The sequence below is a fragment of the Plecotus auritus genome, assembly GCF_963455305.1.
Source record: "Plecotus auritus genome assembly, chromosome: 14".
Taxonomy (NCBI): domain Eukaryota; kingdom Metazoa; phylum Chordata; class Mammalia; order Chiroptera; family Vespertilionidae; genus Plecotus; species Plecotus auritus.
This window is the reverse complement of record NC_137780.1, coordinates 11,804,159-11,820,013: the sequence shown is the minus strand read 5'-3', so window position 1 is coordinate 11,820,013 and position 15,855 is coordinate 11,804,159. Positions and strand designations below refer to the sequence as shown.

The 15,855-nt window shown below is 41.2% G+C and overlaps 1 protein-coding gene across 3 annotated transcripts in view; it reads left to right on the top strand.

Annotated features, from left to right (window-relative positions):
• BRINP3 (BMP/retinoic acid inducible neural specific 3) overlaps positions 1-15,855 on the top strand; it is a 169,719-nt gene that overhangs the window by 139,641 nt on the left and 14,223 nt on the right. For all 3 annotated transcript variants that reach the window (XM_080650894.1, XM_080650896.1, XM_080650895.1), the window contains exon 7: positions 2,272-2,494. In XM_080650894.1, coding sequence (XP_080507020.1) covers positions 2,272-2,494 — 223 coding nt within the window. The remainder of the gene's footprint in view (positions 1-2,271; positions 2,495-15,855) is intronic.

The window sequence follows — 15,855 nt, the reverse complement described above, 5'->3', positions numbered from 1 at the left end:
GCGCAAATACCTTTCCCCGTAATCACTTGTGCTAGGATGTTACCATTTCCTTCGGTTTTACTTTTCCTTCTAGAAAAAGTCTATGCCTGCAGTGTCCCAAAGAAGCCAGGACTCTGCGTTTATTTGTTGTAGAAGAAATAACAACCCTAATATCCATGAATATAATTTTCTATTACATTGTTAAAAAGTTGCATATTCTAGCACTGATGAAGTAGCTTGGATCTGAATATCGAACTAGCCCCTAACACACGAAATAAATATAAATTAATTGCTCTAACCAGGTATCTGAATTAATGTGGTTCATTTATCAAGTGAGAAATGGCATATTTTAAGAAGTGCTAACGACAATATGGTACTCTAATACAGATTGTGCCTACATACAAAGAACAGGTGTTAACACACCTTGTCCAAATTCCGTTGAATAATGATAATAATAGTAATAGCCATAATGACATTTGAAAATAACCATGTTTTTAAAAATATATATATATATATATATTTCCCTTCAGATAGGAAGGGAGAGGGAGAGATAGAAACATCAATGATGAGAGAGAATCACTGACTGACTGCTTCCTGCAGGCCCCCTACTGGGGATGGAGCCCGCAACCCGGGCATGTGCCCTGACCAGGAATCGAACAGGTGATGTCCTGGTTCATAAGTTGACAACCACTGAGCCACACCAGCCGGGCTGAAAATAACTACTTTTGAATTGGATCTTTAAAACTAACCAAGTTAGAAGTTAAAACAACTGTTCGTAATATCATAGACTTTTAAAGGAACATGAGACTATCATCCAGAACTCTCTCTCTCATTCACAAAGGGGGAAACTAAGGCACAGAGAGGCTGAGGTTTAGCTCATACTCTAGAACTTCATAATGGGTAGAAAAACAACTAAAATGTACTCTCTCTGTCGCACTTGCCAAATAATACTTGCTCAGCCATTGGAAACATTTTCCAAATCTTGCAGTATGTTTGTGTGTGTTTGTGGAGTTAACCCATACATGTACTTCCTGATATTTCCAACAAAAATATTTTCAATAAATACTAAAAGCAACAAAAAGTTCATGTTCTGAGTCCAGTTTACAATGTTTACTTCAGATATAAAAGGAGAGATGAGGGAAAGGTTCAAATATTTTAGTATTTTAAATGTGATAAAATATATGTTTGTCATTGTAATCTTTCTAACTGTACAATTCAGTGACATTAACTACATTCAGGATGTTGTGCAACCATCACCACTATCTTGTCTCTAAAAAGTTATCATCTCCCCAAACAGAAATTCTGTAGCCATTATGCAATAATTTCCCACTTCCCCCTCTACCCTCCCCTGGCGAATTCTAATTTATTTTCTGTCTCAGTGAACTTAACGATGCTAGAAGAGTTCACATAAGTGGGATCACACCATATTTGTGTTTTAACTCACATATTTTCAAGGTCCCTTTGCATTGTGGCATGTATCAAAACTTCATTTATTTTTATGGGAAGTTGTGATGTTTCTACCTTTTGGCTATAGTCCCAACCGTCTTTTTGTTGTTGGATAATTAGTAGACCTTTTAGATTATTATTTATTTTTGTGCAGCCTCAACTTTTGTTGCTACTGTTGGTGAATCAGACGTTTGAAAATAAGACGATTTCAGGCATGATAAGTAGTACAACAAAGATGAGAGTCAATATTGGAGCTTTAAATGCTTTTTATTTTTTTTCTCTTTAGTATCCATTTATGTTTTTACACTATTATGTCAGTCATAGCAAATTGCAAATGGTTAAAGAGAATAATCAGAGTATAGAGTTGAATTGTATAATTTTCTATTTTAAAAAAATTTTCCTCTTTCTTTAAACATTAATAAATATGCTTCATAATACTATATATATTCTAAGTTAATAAACATTTCTGAAGATATTTCTTTGACATAAAACACTTGGAAAGGCTTATGAATACTACTGGCAAAAATGAAGGATGAATTAATGACCACTACCTATGGAGAGAGTTCATTCAAAGACCATCAAAAGGAGAACATGAAAAAAATAAGTTTAGCTTAAATTTTCTGACCAAATTATTTTATCTTCTTCCCTGAAAGTTCTACTTTAAAGGGAAACCAAAAAGAAAATATGACTGAAGCACCAAAACATCTTCCTGTTCATTTGCTACTCACCAATAATAAATTGCATGGACTCATTTTTTTTTTTAATATTAACATGTGAAATGTTTTGAAAAAAAAGGAAGATAATTGTTTATAATTAACGTATTGGATTTTCACAATTTTTTTCCAGATGAATTCAAGTTCTTTATGAAAAGGCTGCCCATGAATTATTTCCTCAACACGTCTACCATCATGCACTTGTGGACAATGGATTCTAATTTTCAGCGCCGCTATGAACAACTGGAGAACAGCATGAAACAACTTTTCCTGAAGGCGCAGAAAATTGTGCACAAGCTCTTTAGCCTCAGCAAGAGGTGTCACAAACAGCCCCTCATCAGCCTGCCGAGACAAAGGTGAGACATGGGTGGCGACGCAGACAGCGGAGGGAGGGCACTGTTTTCCCAGGGGGCTCTGTTTATGTCTGAGCACAGGTGTGTGCTGCACCTCACTCAGTGTTATTCACATGGAAGGCAGTCATCAGAAAACACAGTATGATCTCACGTCTCAAAGTCAGACATTGTGGTTACTTTCCAAAGTAATACAGTGCATGAGGAGCATACAAAGCAACACTTCCTAACTTTTTTCTTTTCTTTAAAAAATTTTTTTTCTTTTACTTTCATAGAAGGGAGAGGGAGAGAGAGAGAAACATCAATGATGAGAATCACTGATTGGCTGCCTCCTGCACGCCCCCTACTGGGGATCCAGCCTGCAACGCTGGCATGTGCCCTGACCAGGAATCGAACCATGACCTCCTGGCTCATGGGTCGGTGCTTAACCACTGAGCCATGCCAACCGGGCTTTTTTCTTTTATTGTTAAAATTGAGAAGTCATAATAACGTGGTATGTGAGGTGGTCAACTAAGAATTGTATCACAGTGAATACAAAAACACAAAGCCTTATGGTTAAATTGTAAGCATTGGGATAAGCTGGGCCATAGAGTGAAATTTCTTATTATGCCATTTTGAATTAAAAGAATTTAAAGTTTATGTTCTTTGATTAGTGTTCAGAGTACCATAAGCCTTATTCAACACGAATCTCTGAAAACTGCTGGAGAAGTTACTAATAATTTATGTGAATGATGACAGACTATTAAAATACTGTATCTGAACTCTCATTTTGAGAAACACCATTTTTAGACTTGCTACTTTAAGATATATTGACCAGACAGTGCAATAAAAATTATATTTATTTATTTGAAGTCAGATTAAAAATACATCAGAATGAAAAGCTAAGGGAAAATATAGAATGATATCACAAAAAGTATGCATTTGCACTATCTCGGTAATAAAATGCTTGCATTTTGACTTGATGCTTAAATCATTAAGAGGAGAAATCCATAATTATAGATTTTTTCCCCTGAAAAAAAGAAAACACCTGAAAGTCTATACATTTTTCAAAGTTCAATTTCAAAATAAATCATTGGCATTTTTTTCCCGATTCATTGGATTTTAGGATATTCAAAATTTATGTAACCATCACCACAATCCAAGTTGAGAACCTTTTTATTCTCCCCCAAACAAATCCAGCCCCGATTGGCAGTAACTCCCCACACTCCCACACCCAGCCCTCGGCCATTCAGCTCTGGAAACCAGTCACACCGCCGGTCCTTACAGCTGACCCTGGTGTGGACATTTCTCACAAAGGCAGGCAGTCACGCACTGTGTGCCTTTGTGACGGGCTTCTTGCATTTAACACGGTGCTTTCAGGCTCATCCATGTAGCGTGTATCAGTAGCGTGGGTCTCTCACATGTCATGTATTCATTCATCCTTTGATGGACATTTTGGTCGACTCCACTTTCTGGCTAGTGTGAATAATGCCGCTATGAACATTCATGTATGTTTTTTAACGTGGAGGTATGTTTTCAATTTCCTTGGGGATATACCTGAGAGTGAAATTGATGAGTTAAGGTAACTATAGGTAACACTTTGAGGTGCTGCCAAACTGTTTTCCAAAGTGGCTGCAGCATTTTATATTTCCGTGGGTGACAGCTCCGTTACCCCACATCCTCTCTGATGTTGTCCCTCCTCTGATTGCAGGCATCCTGGTGGGTGTGAAGTGGATCTTGTGGTTTTAGTTTCTGTTTCCCGGTGACTAATGATGCTGAGTGTCTTTCCTGTGCTAAGTGCTCATTAGTATTGTCTTGGAGAGATGTCTATTCAAATTCTTTACTCACTTTTCCTTTGACTTTACTTTTGTTATTGAGTTGTTGTAAGAGGAAGTTATGTATTTGGATGCTGGTCTCTTATCAGTTATATGATATACGAATATCTCCTTCCATTCTCTGAGATGTCTTTTTCACTTTCTCTCTCTCTCTCTCTCATTAGTTTAGTTAAAGTGTGCCAATTTGGTTTCAAAGAACTAACTTTTGCTTTTCTTCATATTTTTATTTTTTCTTCTTTAATTGATTTTTTCCACTGTAATCGTTATTTCCTTCCTTCTGTTTGCTTGTGTTTACTATGATCTTTTATTTTTACTTTCATGGAGAGAAAAGGTATGTTATGATTTAAGAACTTTCATTTTCTTAAAATATAAGCATTTCCAGCTATAAATATTCCTTTGAGCACTGCTGTAAGTTTTATTTTATGCATCCTTTACGATTTTTTTATTTCTTCTACACATAAGGTGCTTTTATATATAGCTGCCTGTGTACATTCCCAAGTAGAGAATCCCAGTTGGTGGGAGACACTGTTACCTAGGTATAATGAACTTCATGCTTCACGTGTGGAGTAAATACAGTTTGTAAACCACTAAAGTAGATGGTTCTACCCATCAAACAAAAACGGGAAATGTAAGAGTATGGTGGGTCCGGAAGCAAGGGGATGAGTTAGCTCATGCACAGGTTGGCTTTAAGAAGTTGGCTTAACAAGTCTGGACAGAGCAGGACGTTGACATCTGAAGCTCAGAGGATGTCTGAGCAGGCGGGATGGCGATCATGGGTGCTTGTGAAACCATGAGATCTGAATATAATATCACGAAAAATGTGGAGATAGAAACTGTGGGTGTATGTAAAGGGTGGGTGGGAAAACGGACACTGCTAGTGAGCAGAGAGCAGGGTTGGGCAAACGTGGTTGACGGTTGTTCGTCTGTAAACCTACTTTTGCCCCATCCCGTGTATCTTAAGAACCACGTTGCGGTGTTGCTCAGTGGTAGAGCATCAGCTCATGGTCCAAAGGGTCTTGGGTTCAATTCCCAGTCAAGGGCATTACCTGGGTTGCAGGTTCCTTCCCTGGCCCCGGCCGGGCACACTTGGGAGGCAATCAATCAATGTGTCTCTCTCACATCAGTGTTTCTTTCTCTCTGGCTCTCCCCCTCCCTGCCACTTTCGCTAAAAAAAAAAAAAAAAAAAAAAAGGAAAAATATCCTCAGGTGAAGATTAATAATAACAAAAAGAGAACCACATTCATGTCTAGAAAAACAATTTAAACATCCAAATTTTCCATAAAAGTGTAAGATATTTAAGGAATGCATGAAAACATGAAACAATCCCAGTTGGATGTATAGAGAATAAATAAATAAGCAACATAAAATAAAGATGTATTATGTGGGACAAGTTCCAATAAACTATAGGACTTAATATTTGATTTATTTTGTTCAGAAGTTTTAGAAAACAAAGATTGCCAAGGCTTTTCTTGACTTCCTTTTGCCAGCGCCGCATAACTCCCATGGTAGCCATTACTCCTGGCACACACATGCAGACTTCCTGCTCGATGCAAGATTTCACTGAATTTGGGTTTTTACCCATGACTATTTCTCTTCTACTAGGAATGTGAGATACTGTTTCTGTTTTGTTTTCTCCTTTTAATAGAATATAAGATGACATTGGAAAAACTAAAAACCAATATGTGGTACAATCAGTTACTAGAATACAGTGGGAAAACGTTTGGCTATTTGTGGGGTGTATTTCCAGAAATTTCTAAAGAAGTGGCTAAGCAGCCCTAGCTGGTGTGGCTCAGTGGATAGAGCGTCGACCTATGGACTGAAGGGTCCCGGGTTTGATTCCCGGTCAGGGCACATGCCTGAGTTGCAGGCTCCGTCCCCAGTGTGGGGTATGCAGGAGGCAGCCAATCAATGATTCTCTCTCATCATTGATGTTTCTATCTGTCCTTCTCTCTTCCTCTCTGAAATCAATAAAAATACATATTTAAACAAGTGTCTAAGCAATACCAGTGACTCAGTTCCATTGCAAATTCTGACTTTTGTCCTGCCTTTATGATATTCTTCCCAGCTTTTTTTTTTTTAACTCATCACTGTAAGAACTAGATTTCAAAATCTGATATTCTAAAATCTTGAAATACCAATAAAAGCAAACAAAATGCATCTTCATAAATAAAATGATTTCTGACACTTCCTGCACAATGGCAGGTAGGTTATTTTCCTACATGATGTAGTTTTTCTTTATAATGCTTTCTCTTTGGTAAAGCATGACACTCAGAGTAACCCCTCCCCCCAAGTCTGCACTGCCATCACCACTGTTCCTCTCATGATTTTATGTGACATTAGAATCCCCTTTCTCACCTGGAAACCGGAGGACATTGGTGACCTGATGTCCCTGAGGCAGTCAGCTTTTGCTATCCTAAAACTTTTGACCTAAGTAGCAATGACATTCATTTAATGAAAGGACAATAATTACAGAAAGTACTGAAAAGTATTCACAGATAATTCTTTTTTAAAAAAAATATATTTTATTGATTTTTTACAGAGAGGAAGGGAGAGGGATAGAGAGTTAGAAACATCGGTGAGAGAGAAACATCGATCAGCTGCCTCCTGCACACCCCCTACTGGGAATGTGCCCGCAACCAAGGTACGTGCCCTTGACCGGAATCGAACCTGGGACCCTTCAGTCCGCAGGCTGACGCTCTATCCACTGAGCCAAACCGGTTTTGGCAACACAGTTAATTCTTAAAAAAAATAACTATACTATTTTGTGCAGCCATAGAAATATTTCATTTATGGTCTTTTTTGTAAACCTTTAGCAACCAACTCTTAAGGGGTAAATACCCCCAATCTTTAGCCTGAAGCAATTTTGTGATATAAATATTCCCACCATGGCCAATTGCAAGCTGCCCGTGTGACGGCGTTGAACATGGAGTAGTGAAGAGACAAGCACAATTGGCTCTTGCAGGCGCCAACAAGCCACTACAAATGGAGGGACATATGTTTTTTAAATATATTTTTATTGATTTCAGAAAGGAAGGCAGAGGGAGAGAGAAATAGAAACATCAATGATGAGGATCGTTGATCTGCTGCCTCCTGCACGCCCCAACTGGGGATTGAGCCCGCAACCCGGGCATGTGCCCTGACCTGGAATCGAATCCACAGTCTCTTGGTTCCTAGGTTGATGCTCAACCACTGAGCCACACCAGAAGGGCTGGGACAGTTTTAAAAGTTAGTTATAATGTGGAATTTAAAACCATGGGATTAACATTTTGAAATCCCCTACATTAAATTATTTGGTCTAGCCGAAACCTGTTTGGCTCAGTGGATAGAGCGTCAGCCTGAGGACTGAAGGGTCCCGGGTTCGGTTCCGGTCAAGGGCATGTACCTTGGTTGCGGGCACATTCCCAGTGGGGGGTGTGCAAGAGGCAGCTGATCGATGTTTCTCTCTCATCAATGTTTCTAACTCTCTATCCCTCTCCCTCCCTCTCTGTGAGATATCAATAAACTATATTAAAAAAATAAAAATAAAAATAAATTATTTGGTCTACCTTGAACTTCAAATGGACCTTCTACGCACACATACAAAATCATGACCGGGTCATTTGGAAAATATTGGTTACTTACTTATGAAGATCTCTATGTGTTGACACACATCATTCATTCTACAATACCAAAACAGTTTCACCCCTTCTACTGCCATTGCATTTGTGAGAAACGTCATTATGTATTGAAAAGCTGTCGATCTCATAGGGGGCAGACACAAGTTTTCCAAATTTGTAATCTTAACTTGAAAGCTTGAGATTTCACATTGGTTTTAAATATGTCAGTTGCCTTAATATTAAATGTCAGTACGTCTAGGGTGATAGCTTCATTTCTTTCCGTTTTGACAACGGACCTGCCCATTAGCCAAGTCTAACTAGCCATAGTTTGCCTGCCCATCATTCTTTCAAGTGAAAAATGGCTTGACAAAGTCCCTGCCCGGCGTGCAGAAAACACATCGCACGGAGCTTTGTCTCACGCCCACGAGGCCAGTGGGCAGTGCCCAACGTTATTCATCTGCCTACTTCGGGGTTTGTTTGTTTTTAAATGGTCTCCACCTAGTTGTGCTTTATTTATTTATTTATTTTTAATCCTCACCCAAGAATATTCTTCCACTGACTTTTTAGACAGAGTGAAAGGGAGGGGGAGAGACAGGGATAGACATATTGATAGGTTGCCTCTCACACTAGCCAGACTAGGGCTGGGGATCAATCCTGCAACCGAGGGATGGGCCTTTGACCAGAATTGAACCCGGGACCCTCTGTCTTTGGGCTGATGCTCTATCCCAGGGGTGGGCAAACTTTTTGACTCGAGGGCCACAATGGGTTCTTAAACTGGACCGGAGGGCCGGAACAAAAGCATGGATGGAGTGTTTGAGTGAACTAATATAAATTCAAAGTAAAGGAGCGGAGGGGAGAGCAAGAGAACCGGATAGAACAGCCGGATCCAGCCCGCGGGCCGTAGTTTGCCCACGGCTGCCCTATCCACTAGCAAAACCGGCCAGGGCAAGTCCAATCTCTCTGAAGTCATCATACCAGTCCTGGACTATTTATGATTGTACCATTATTTGAGAGAGGAATAAAATCACTTTTTTTTTTCTCAGTCAATATTATTTGGCTTATGTTACTGTAGCCACCTTCATCCCTAACTAATAAAAGGACCTCACTGAATGGCCTCCAAATCCTTTACAATTGCAGAATGTGCGATTTAATTAAAAATGACATTTATATGATTAATACAGGGAACTTTTGCTGAGAGCAATTTTATATGAAACTGTAGGGGAAAGTCAGGATATTAATTTTCCTTATACTTCTATGCTACAAAAGAATGTTATTATTTTTGTTTCAGTCACTTTCTGGTACCTCACATGCTAATAATGAAGCAGTAAATGTAGAGAGTTTAATGCATCCGCAGTGTGTTATTGAGACACGTAAAACATACAACGATGACAAAGTAGCCAGCAAATGGAAGGAGCTTAAATAATCATTAAACATGTCCAAAATAGAAAACACAATTTCTTATGTATAGGTCCTTTCTAACATATTCATGAAATTTCTGCAAAATGTGTTTTCGTGAGTTTCAAAGTAGAATCTGTCGTAAAGATAACAGCATCAATTCCAAAAGAAACGCATCGTTATTTGTGTAGTGTGATACACAGCATCTTGGATTCTGACTCGAGGGAGCCAGGGAGCTACACTCTCAAGCAGAAAAAGGAAAGGAAATGCCCCACCCTTTCGGTAGGAGGCCACTTCTGAACGAATTCCAAGCCGGCAAATCTGTCTTTCCCCTCAGCCGGCTTCCCTTTGCCTAATTCTTGGGGTAGCCTCGACTTCAGCTCTTCTGACTCTAAGTTATTCTTATTTCTTATCTTTTTTAAAAAATACATTTTTCCATTGATTTTTAGATAGAGCAGAAGGGAAATGGGGGGGGGAGGGAGAGAGAGAGAGAGAGAGAGAAACATCGATGTGAGAGACACTTTGATAGGTTGTCTCCTGCATGTGCCAGGGATCCAGCCTGCAGCCTAAGTATGTGCCCTTGACCTGAATCAAACCCATGACCCTTCAGCCCAAAGGCAAATGCTCTAACCACTGAACCAAACTGGCTAGGGTTGTTCTTACCTTTCCACTGTAACTTTCCTCCTTGGACCTTCAGCTCAGAAATCATTCCATGATCTTACAACTTATTACATCTTGATAGATGTTAACTGAACATAGTTATTTCAAAACGAATTCATACTTAGGTATATAGAGTGTTTACGCCTCGCTAGCCATAACAGTACCCAGTTTGAGGCATACAGGCAGAGCAAAAACAATCATGTTAAAAGGGAAACAGCTGTGCGATTATGTTGTGAATGTTCTCGTTTTCCTCTCCTGGATACAAGGTCGTGTGGGGCAATCGGAGAGCTAGTTTCTTTGACGTTTTGTCCAGAGATCTCTGTCTATAACCAAGGATCATTCGGGAGAGAGGTCCAAATCCAAACCCTGGAGGCACCCTCCTTAGATAGCTACTTCTGGTAATATTGTCAGACCAAAGGGCTTTGCTCCTTCTGGGAATTCTGTGGACTTAGTGGTGTGTGTATTTGTATGTGTGTGAGAATCGCGCAAAATAATAGGACAACAGCTCGTTGTGTGTTTTCAGTAAAAGTCTTGGTGTGTTGTCTTACTCTCCTTTTACATGTATTCACATTCTCCCATCGGAGGAAAAGGCAGCCAGGGGAAGTACTGAACGGGACATATTCCCAATACGAGATTCTGTTCTATTACTCGCTATGCAAATGTCTTATAAGTACGGCTTCCCACATCTTCTTGACATTAAACAGTCTTCTAAGAAAGATTAAGAGGGTCATTACCAAAATGCTTTTTACCCCCTGGTAACTCAATGGAGTTGCCAGCTAAAATAATTAGATTTGAGAACAGTAACAATATAGATGGCTCCAGAGGACTCTTAACACTTATGCTAACTTGCTTACAAAAAGAAAAGGAGAGTCCTATCAGAAATGCCCTGGAAATGAGTTGGAAAGCCGACACTATCCCGCTTTCCCAGCACCACTTGGAGTATCACTTTGCTTCTATAATCGGAATCCGTTTCTTATTTTTTGCCGACCTCAGGTTTATGCAACAGAGGGTAGGTGGAGGGCTCTGTATCTGGCTTCGTTTTCTCCTCACTACCAAGTTGATGATAAGCCCTCATTGTGTTTCACTAAATAACTTGCATCTTATGAGATATTTATTGTTTTCTAAAAAAAATACATAAAATTTATAGGTTTTTATATATTTCTTACTAGAGGCCCGGTGCACGAAATTCGTGCACGGGAGTGTGTGTCCCTCAGCACAGCCTGCACCCTCTCCAATCTGGAACCCCTCAAGGGATGTCCGACTGCTCGTTTAAGCCCAATCCCGGTGGGATCAGGCCTAAACGGGCAGTCAGACATCCCTCTCACAATCCAGGACTGCTAGCTCCCAACTGCTCGCCTGCCTGCCTTCCTGATTGCCCATAACCGCTTCTGCCTGCCAGCCTGATCACCCCCTAACCACTCCCCTGCCAGCCTGATTGATGCCTAACTGCTCCCCTGCCAGCCTGTTTGCCCCTAATTGCCCTCCCCTGCAGGCCTGGTCACCCCTAACTGCCCTCCCCTGCAGGCCTGGTCACCCCTAACTGCCCTCCCCTGCAGGCTTTGTCCCCCTCAACTGCTCTCCCCTGCAGGCCTGGGTCCCCCCCAACTGCCCTTTCCTGCAGGCCTGGTCACCCCTAACTGCCCTTCCCTGCAGGCCTGGTCCCCCCCAACTGCTCTGCCCTGCAGGCCTGGGTCCCTCCCAACTGCATTTCCCTGTAGGCCTGATTGCCCCCAACTTCCCTCCTCTGCCGGCTTGGTCACCCCTAACTGCCCTCCCTTGCAGGCCTGGTCCCTCCCAACTGCCCTCCCCTGCTGGCCATCTTGTGGCAGCCATCTTTTGTCCACATGGGGGCAGCCATCTTGTGTGTTGGAGTGATGGTCAATCTGCATATTACTCTCTTATTAGATAGAATAGAGGCCTGGTGCATGGGTGGGGGCCAGCTGGTTTGCCCTGAAGGGTGTCCCGGATCAGGGTGGGGTTCCCTTGGGGCGTGGGGTGGCCTGGGCAAGGGGCCTGTGGTGGTTTGCAGGCTGGCCACGCCCCCTGGCGACCCAAGCAGAGGCCCTGGTATCTGGGGTTTATTTATCTTCTACAATTGAAACTTTGTAGCCTGGAGTGGAGCCAAGCCTTCTGCTTGCTCCATGGCGGCAGCCTTTTTTGGGGGATTTATGTATCTTCTATAATTGAAACTTTGTAGCCTTAAGTGCAGGCCTGGACTGGCCAGGGTGTGCGGAAAGCTTGGCTTCCTCCATCGCTGGGGGCAACCCTAGCCTCCTGGTCTTTCCAGCTCCGTGGCTGCCGCCATTTCTGTTTGGGTTTATGTTTCTTCTATCATTGAAACTTTGTAGCCTTGAGTGGAGGCCTAGGCCGGCAAGGGCAGGCAGAAAGCTTGGCTTCCTATATCGCGGGGGAAACCCAAGCCTTTTTTCTGCTCTTTGTGGCTATAGCCATCTTGGTTGGGTTTATTTGCATATTCGCTCCTGATTGGCTGGTGGGCGAGGCTTGTGGGTGTGGCTTGTGGGTGTAGCAGAGGGAGAAACATCAATGAGGCACATCGATTGGATTGGCTGCCTCCTGCACGCCCCCTACTGGGGATTGAGCTTGCAACCCAGGCATGTGCCCTCACCAGGAATCATACTGAATCATATTGTAACCTACTGGTTCATAGGTCGATGCTCAACCACTAAGCCACGCTGGCTGGGCTCATCCCAGTATTTTGCATGAGATGGAAAGTTGCATTAAGTTGGTATAGGAAGTTACTTCTTAGAAAAATGTTATGGAGTGAAGGGAATAAACTTATTCTTTGTTGATATTACATTAACCATCACCGGTTTGTATGTGGACCATAAAGTAAGAATCAATAGAAATTCCAAGACACTAATGTTTCTGTAAATCTTATAATGTTATTGACAATAAAATTCCTAGACTGGATGCACTTTCAGTTTTTAAACAGATTTAAATCAGGGCTGAGAGTCAGTCTCATTTCTGTTTGCATCACTTCTGAACAATTTCACTTGTATTATGGAAGAAATGGATACATGTTTACTCGCCAAAGTAAATACATCATCCACTATTGGGATGGTGTGATGGTTTTATTACCTCAAAACAGAAGCTCATCTTATAAAACAGAATTATTATGTTATTCATGAACCTTCCCCCCTGAATACATCCCAGCAAAATGTTGTGGCCAGCGGTAAACACCATGATGTAGGGGTGACCTGACCAGCTGAGAGCAGACTAAAATCTTAGTGTATTATCTACATAAAAGAGAAATAAAAGAAGTGTTTTCTCATATTCTATGAAAGTCTCTTCTTCTGTCGGCTTTCATATACATGACATTGGAGGCTTCCATGTGTGCAGATGATATTGGTTATGTCAAAACTGTCACTAGTAAATATATTGATAAGATAGTATTTGTCCTGAACTCTTTTCCATTCTAAATTATGGCAGTAATTAAAAAAAATTGTGACGTTAAACTAAAGAATAAAAATCAGCCTGGCTTGTGTGGCTCAGTGGTTGAGCATTGACCCATGAACCAAGAGGTCACCGGTGTAATTCCCAGTCAGGGCACATGTCCCAGTCGCAGGCTGGATCCCCAGTGGGCGCCTGCAGGAGGCAGCCAATACATGGCCCTCTCTCACTGACGTTTCTATCTCTTTGTCCTTCTCCCTTCCTCTCTGAAATCAATAAAAACGTTTTTAAAAATTGGATAAATCTTACAAACACTGTCTTTATCCAATCACCCTTGCTCAATTAAGTGTGTGTGGGGGGAATCTCCTTTGGGTATTTTTCACAATAAATTGAATCTCATGCTTAACTTGATAATACCATGTAAAGCAGTGTGCAGCCTTTAATCGTCATAGTATGCTTAATATCATTCATGCTGAGGACAAAAAAGAACCTCTGTCACCTCCTTTTATCATTATAATTTCCTCACATGTATTGCTCATATTTATGTGTATGTACTGTGTGTATGTAAACACACAGAAGGTCTACACACATGTACCAAGTCATTACAAATGGTATAGGGCTGAAATCCAGAATCATTTTACTTGAGCATTAAACAAAAATTACATTTTCTAAAATCAAAGGTCTTTATAAATCAAGAAGGGAAAAACTAAACATTACCAAGCTATGTTTATGGTTAACACTGAAAAATCTCTATAACACTGAAAACACCCACACACACACACACACTCACACTCACACACACACACACACACACACACTCACACAACTTTGAAAGACTTCATTTGAGGCAGCCACTACAAGTTATAAAGTTGGTGAATACATTTCAAAAATCAATGCCAATTGAAATCAAAATCCCCTTTCTCACAATCTAGATGCACTTCAGACAGCAGCAAATAGAACAGCACAAAAGAACATCGATGTGACAAAGGAACACGGGAGAAAATGAAGGTCAGTTTGTTGTGTTTGTTCTATTAAACCAGCAGGAAGACTTCATGTAGGTTTCTCGGAGGAGACAAAAGGATCAAGTCTGAGGCCGTACCTCTTATTGAGCTGAAATAAAATTAATTCATACAAGAAGGAGAGTTTGCCATCAACAGTCTAAAAACAGAGTAGTAAGGATATGAGGAAAGCCTACCAATGTTAAGGCAGATTTGTATTTATAAAATATTGTCCTCAATCTTATCCTTAGCGTGCGCGCACACACACACACACACAAACACACACACACACACTCAACTATGAATTAGAAACATAAGCAGGACAAGACATGATTATGATAAAAATACATGTTTTTTGTTTCATAACCTCATCTAAATTCCTCTTGAAATGAAATACATCACTACCAAATTACATCACTATCTATTTTCGGGAATGTGGAGAGAATTTTAAGCGTGTACCTGTTTTTGCTCTGTAAATACGGTGTTACAAGGTAGTTAGGGTTATTCCCCTAAAATTATAGATGAGGGAACTGAAGGTTAGATCATCTAAAAGGTTGGCCCAGCTGGTGTGGCTCGGTGGTTGAGCATTGACCTATGAACCAGGAGGTCACAGTTCAATTCCAGTCAAGGGCACATGCCCAGGTTGCAGGCTTGATTCCCAGTCGGGGGCGTGCAACAGGCAGCTGATTGATGATTCTCTCTCATCGTTGATGTTTCTATCTCTCTCCCTCTCCCTTCCTCGTCAAAATCAATAAAAATATATTTTTTAAAATGGGATGTTTTATATGTAAGAAATATCAAATCCATAAATATAGGTTTGTAATCTATCAATTAAAATATCACATCTATACATAATATCTTAATGGCAAAATCTGCATGAGACACACACCGATGAGTCTTGTATTTCATGAGGAAAATGAATGAGGGGCGGTTTGGAAGGGCTGATGCATTCAAATGAGGCAACCTCTGAAAAGCGGGCCTCCCTTAAAGAGACATGGACCTCGCTGCTGCAGCGAAGGGACCCTTTCAGGCATGTTCTGAGGGCGCCAGTGTGTATCCGCACCTGTTGCTAAGAGGACGTACGGCTGCTCAAGCTGCAGAGTGAATTTGCCTCAAAGATGTTGAAAAATGGCCTCTCTGTCGTTTTCTCTCCCGTGAATAGAGATGTTTCTCTCTCAAGGGGGGAGTGGCAGGCTGTGGCGGCATTCCGGCGAGACACCTGGGAAACTTGGCAACCTGGAGTGTCTACGCCGCCAGCGTGAATGGCTGTACAGTAAGTGGGGAGCCAGGCAACCAGGCCTTTCTGGTGAAGGAGCTCAGAGAATGCTAATGTCCTCGTCCCTGGGCTGTGAGACCAGCTCCACATTCAAGCCCTGTTTTGCAATACAGTTCGCTCCGTCTCCCCAAGTTTGAAACCCGATCGTTTGGCTGGAATTTCAGAGTTTTAATTTCGTGAAAGGATCGCTGTGCGGTGAAGGAAAATGTCAAAATTA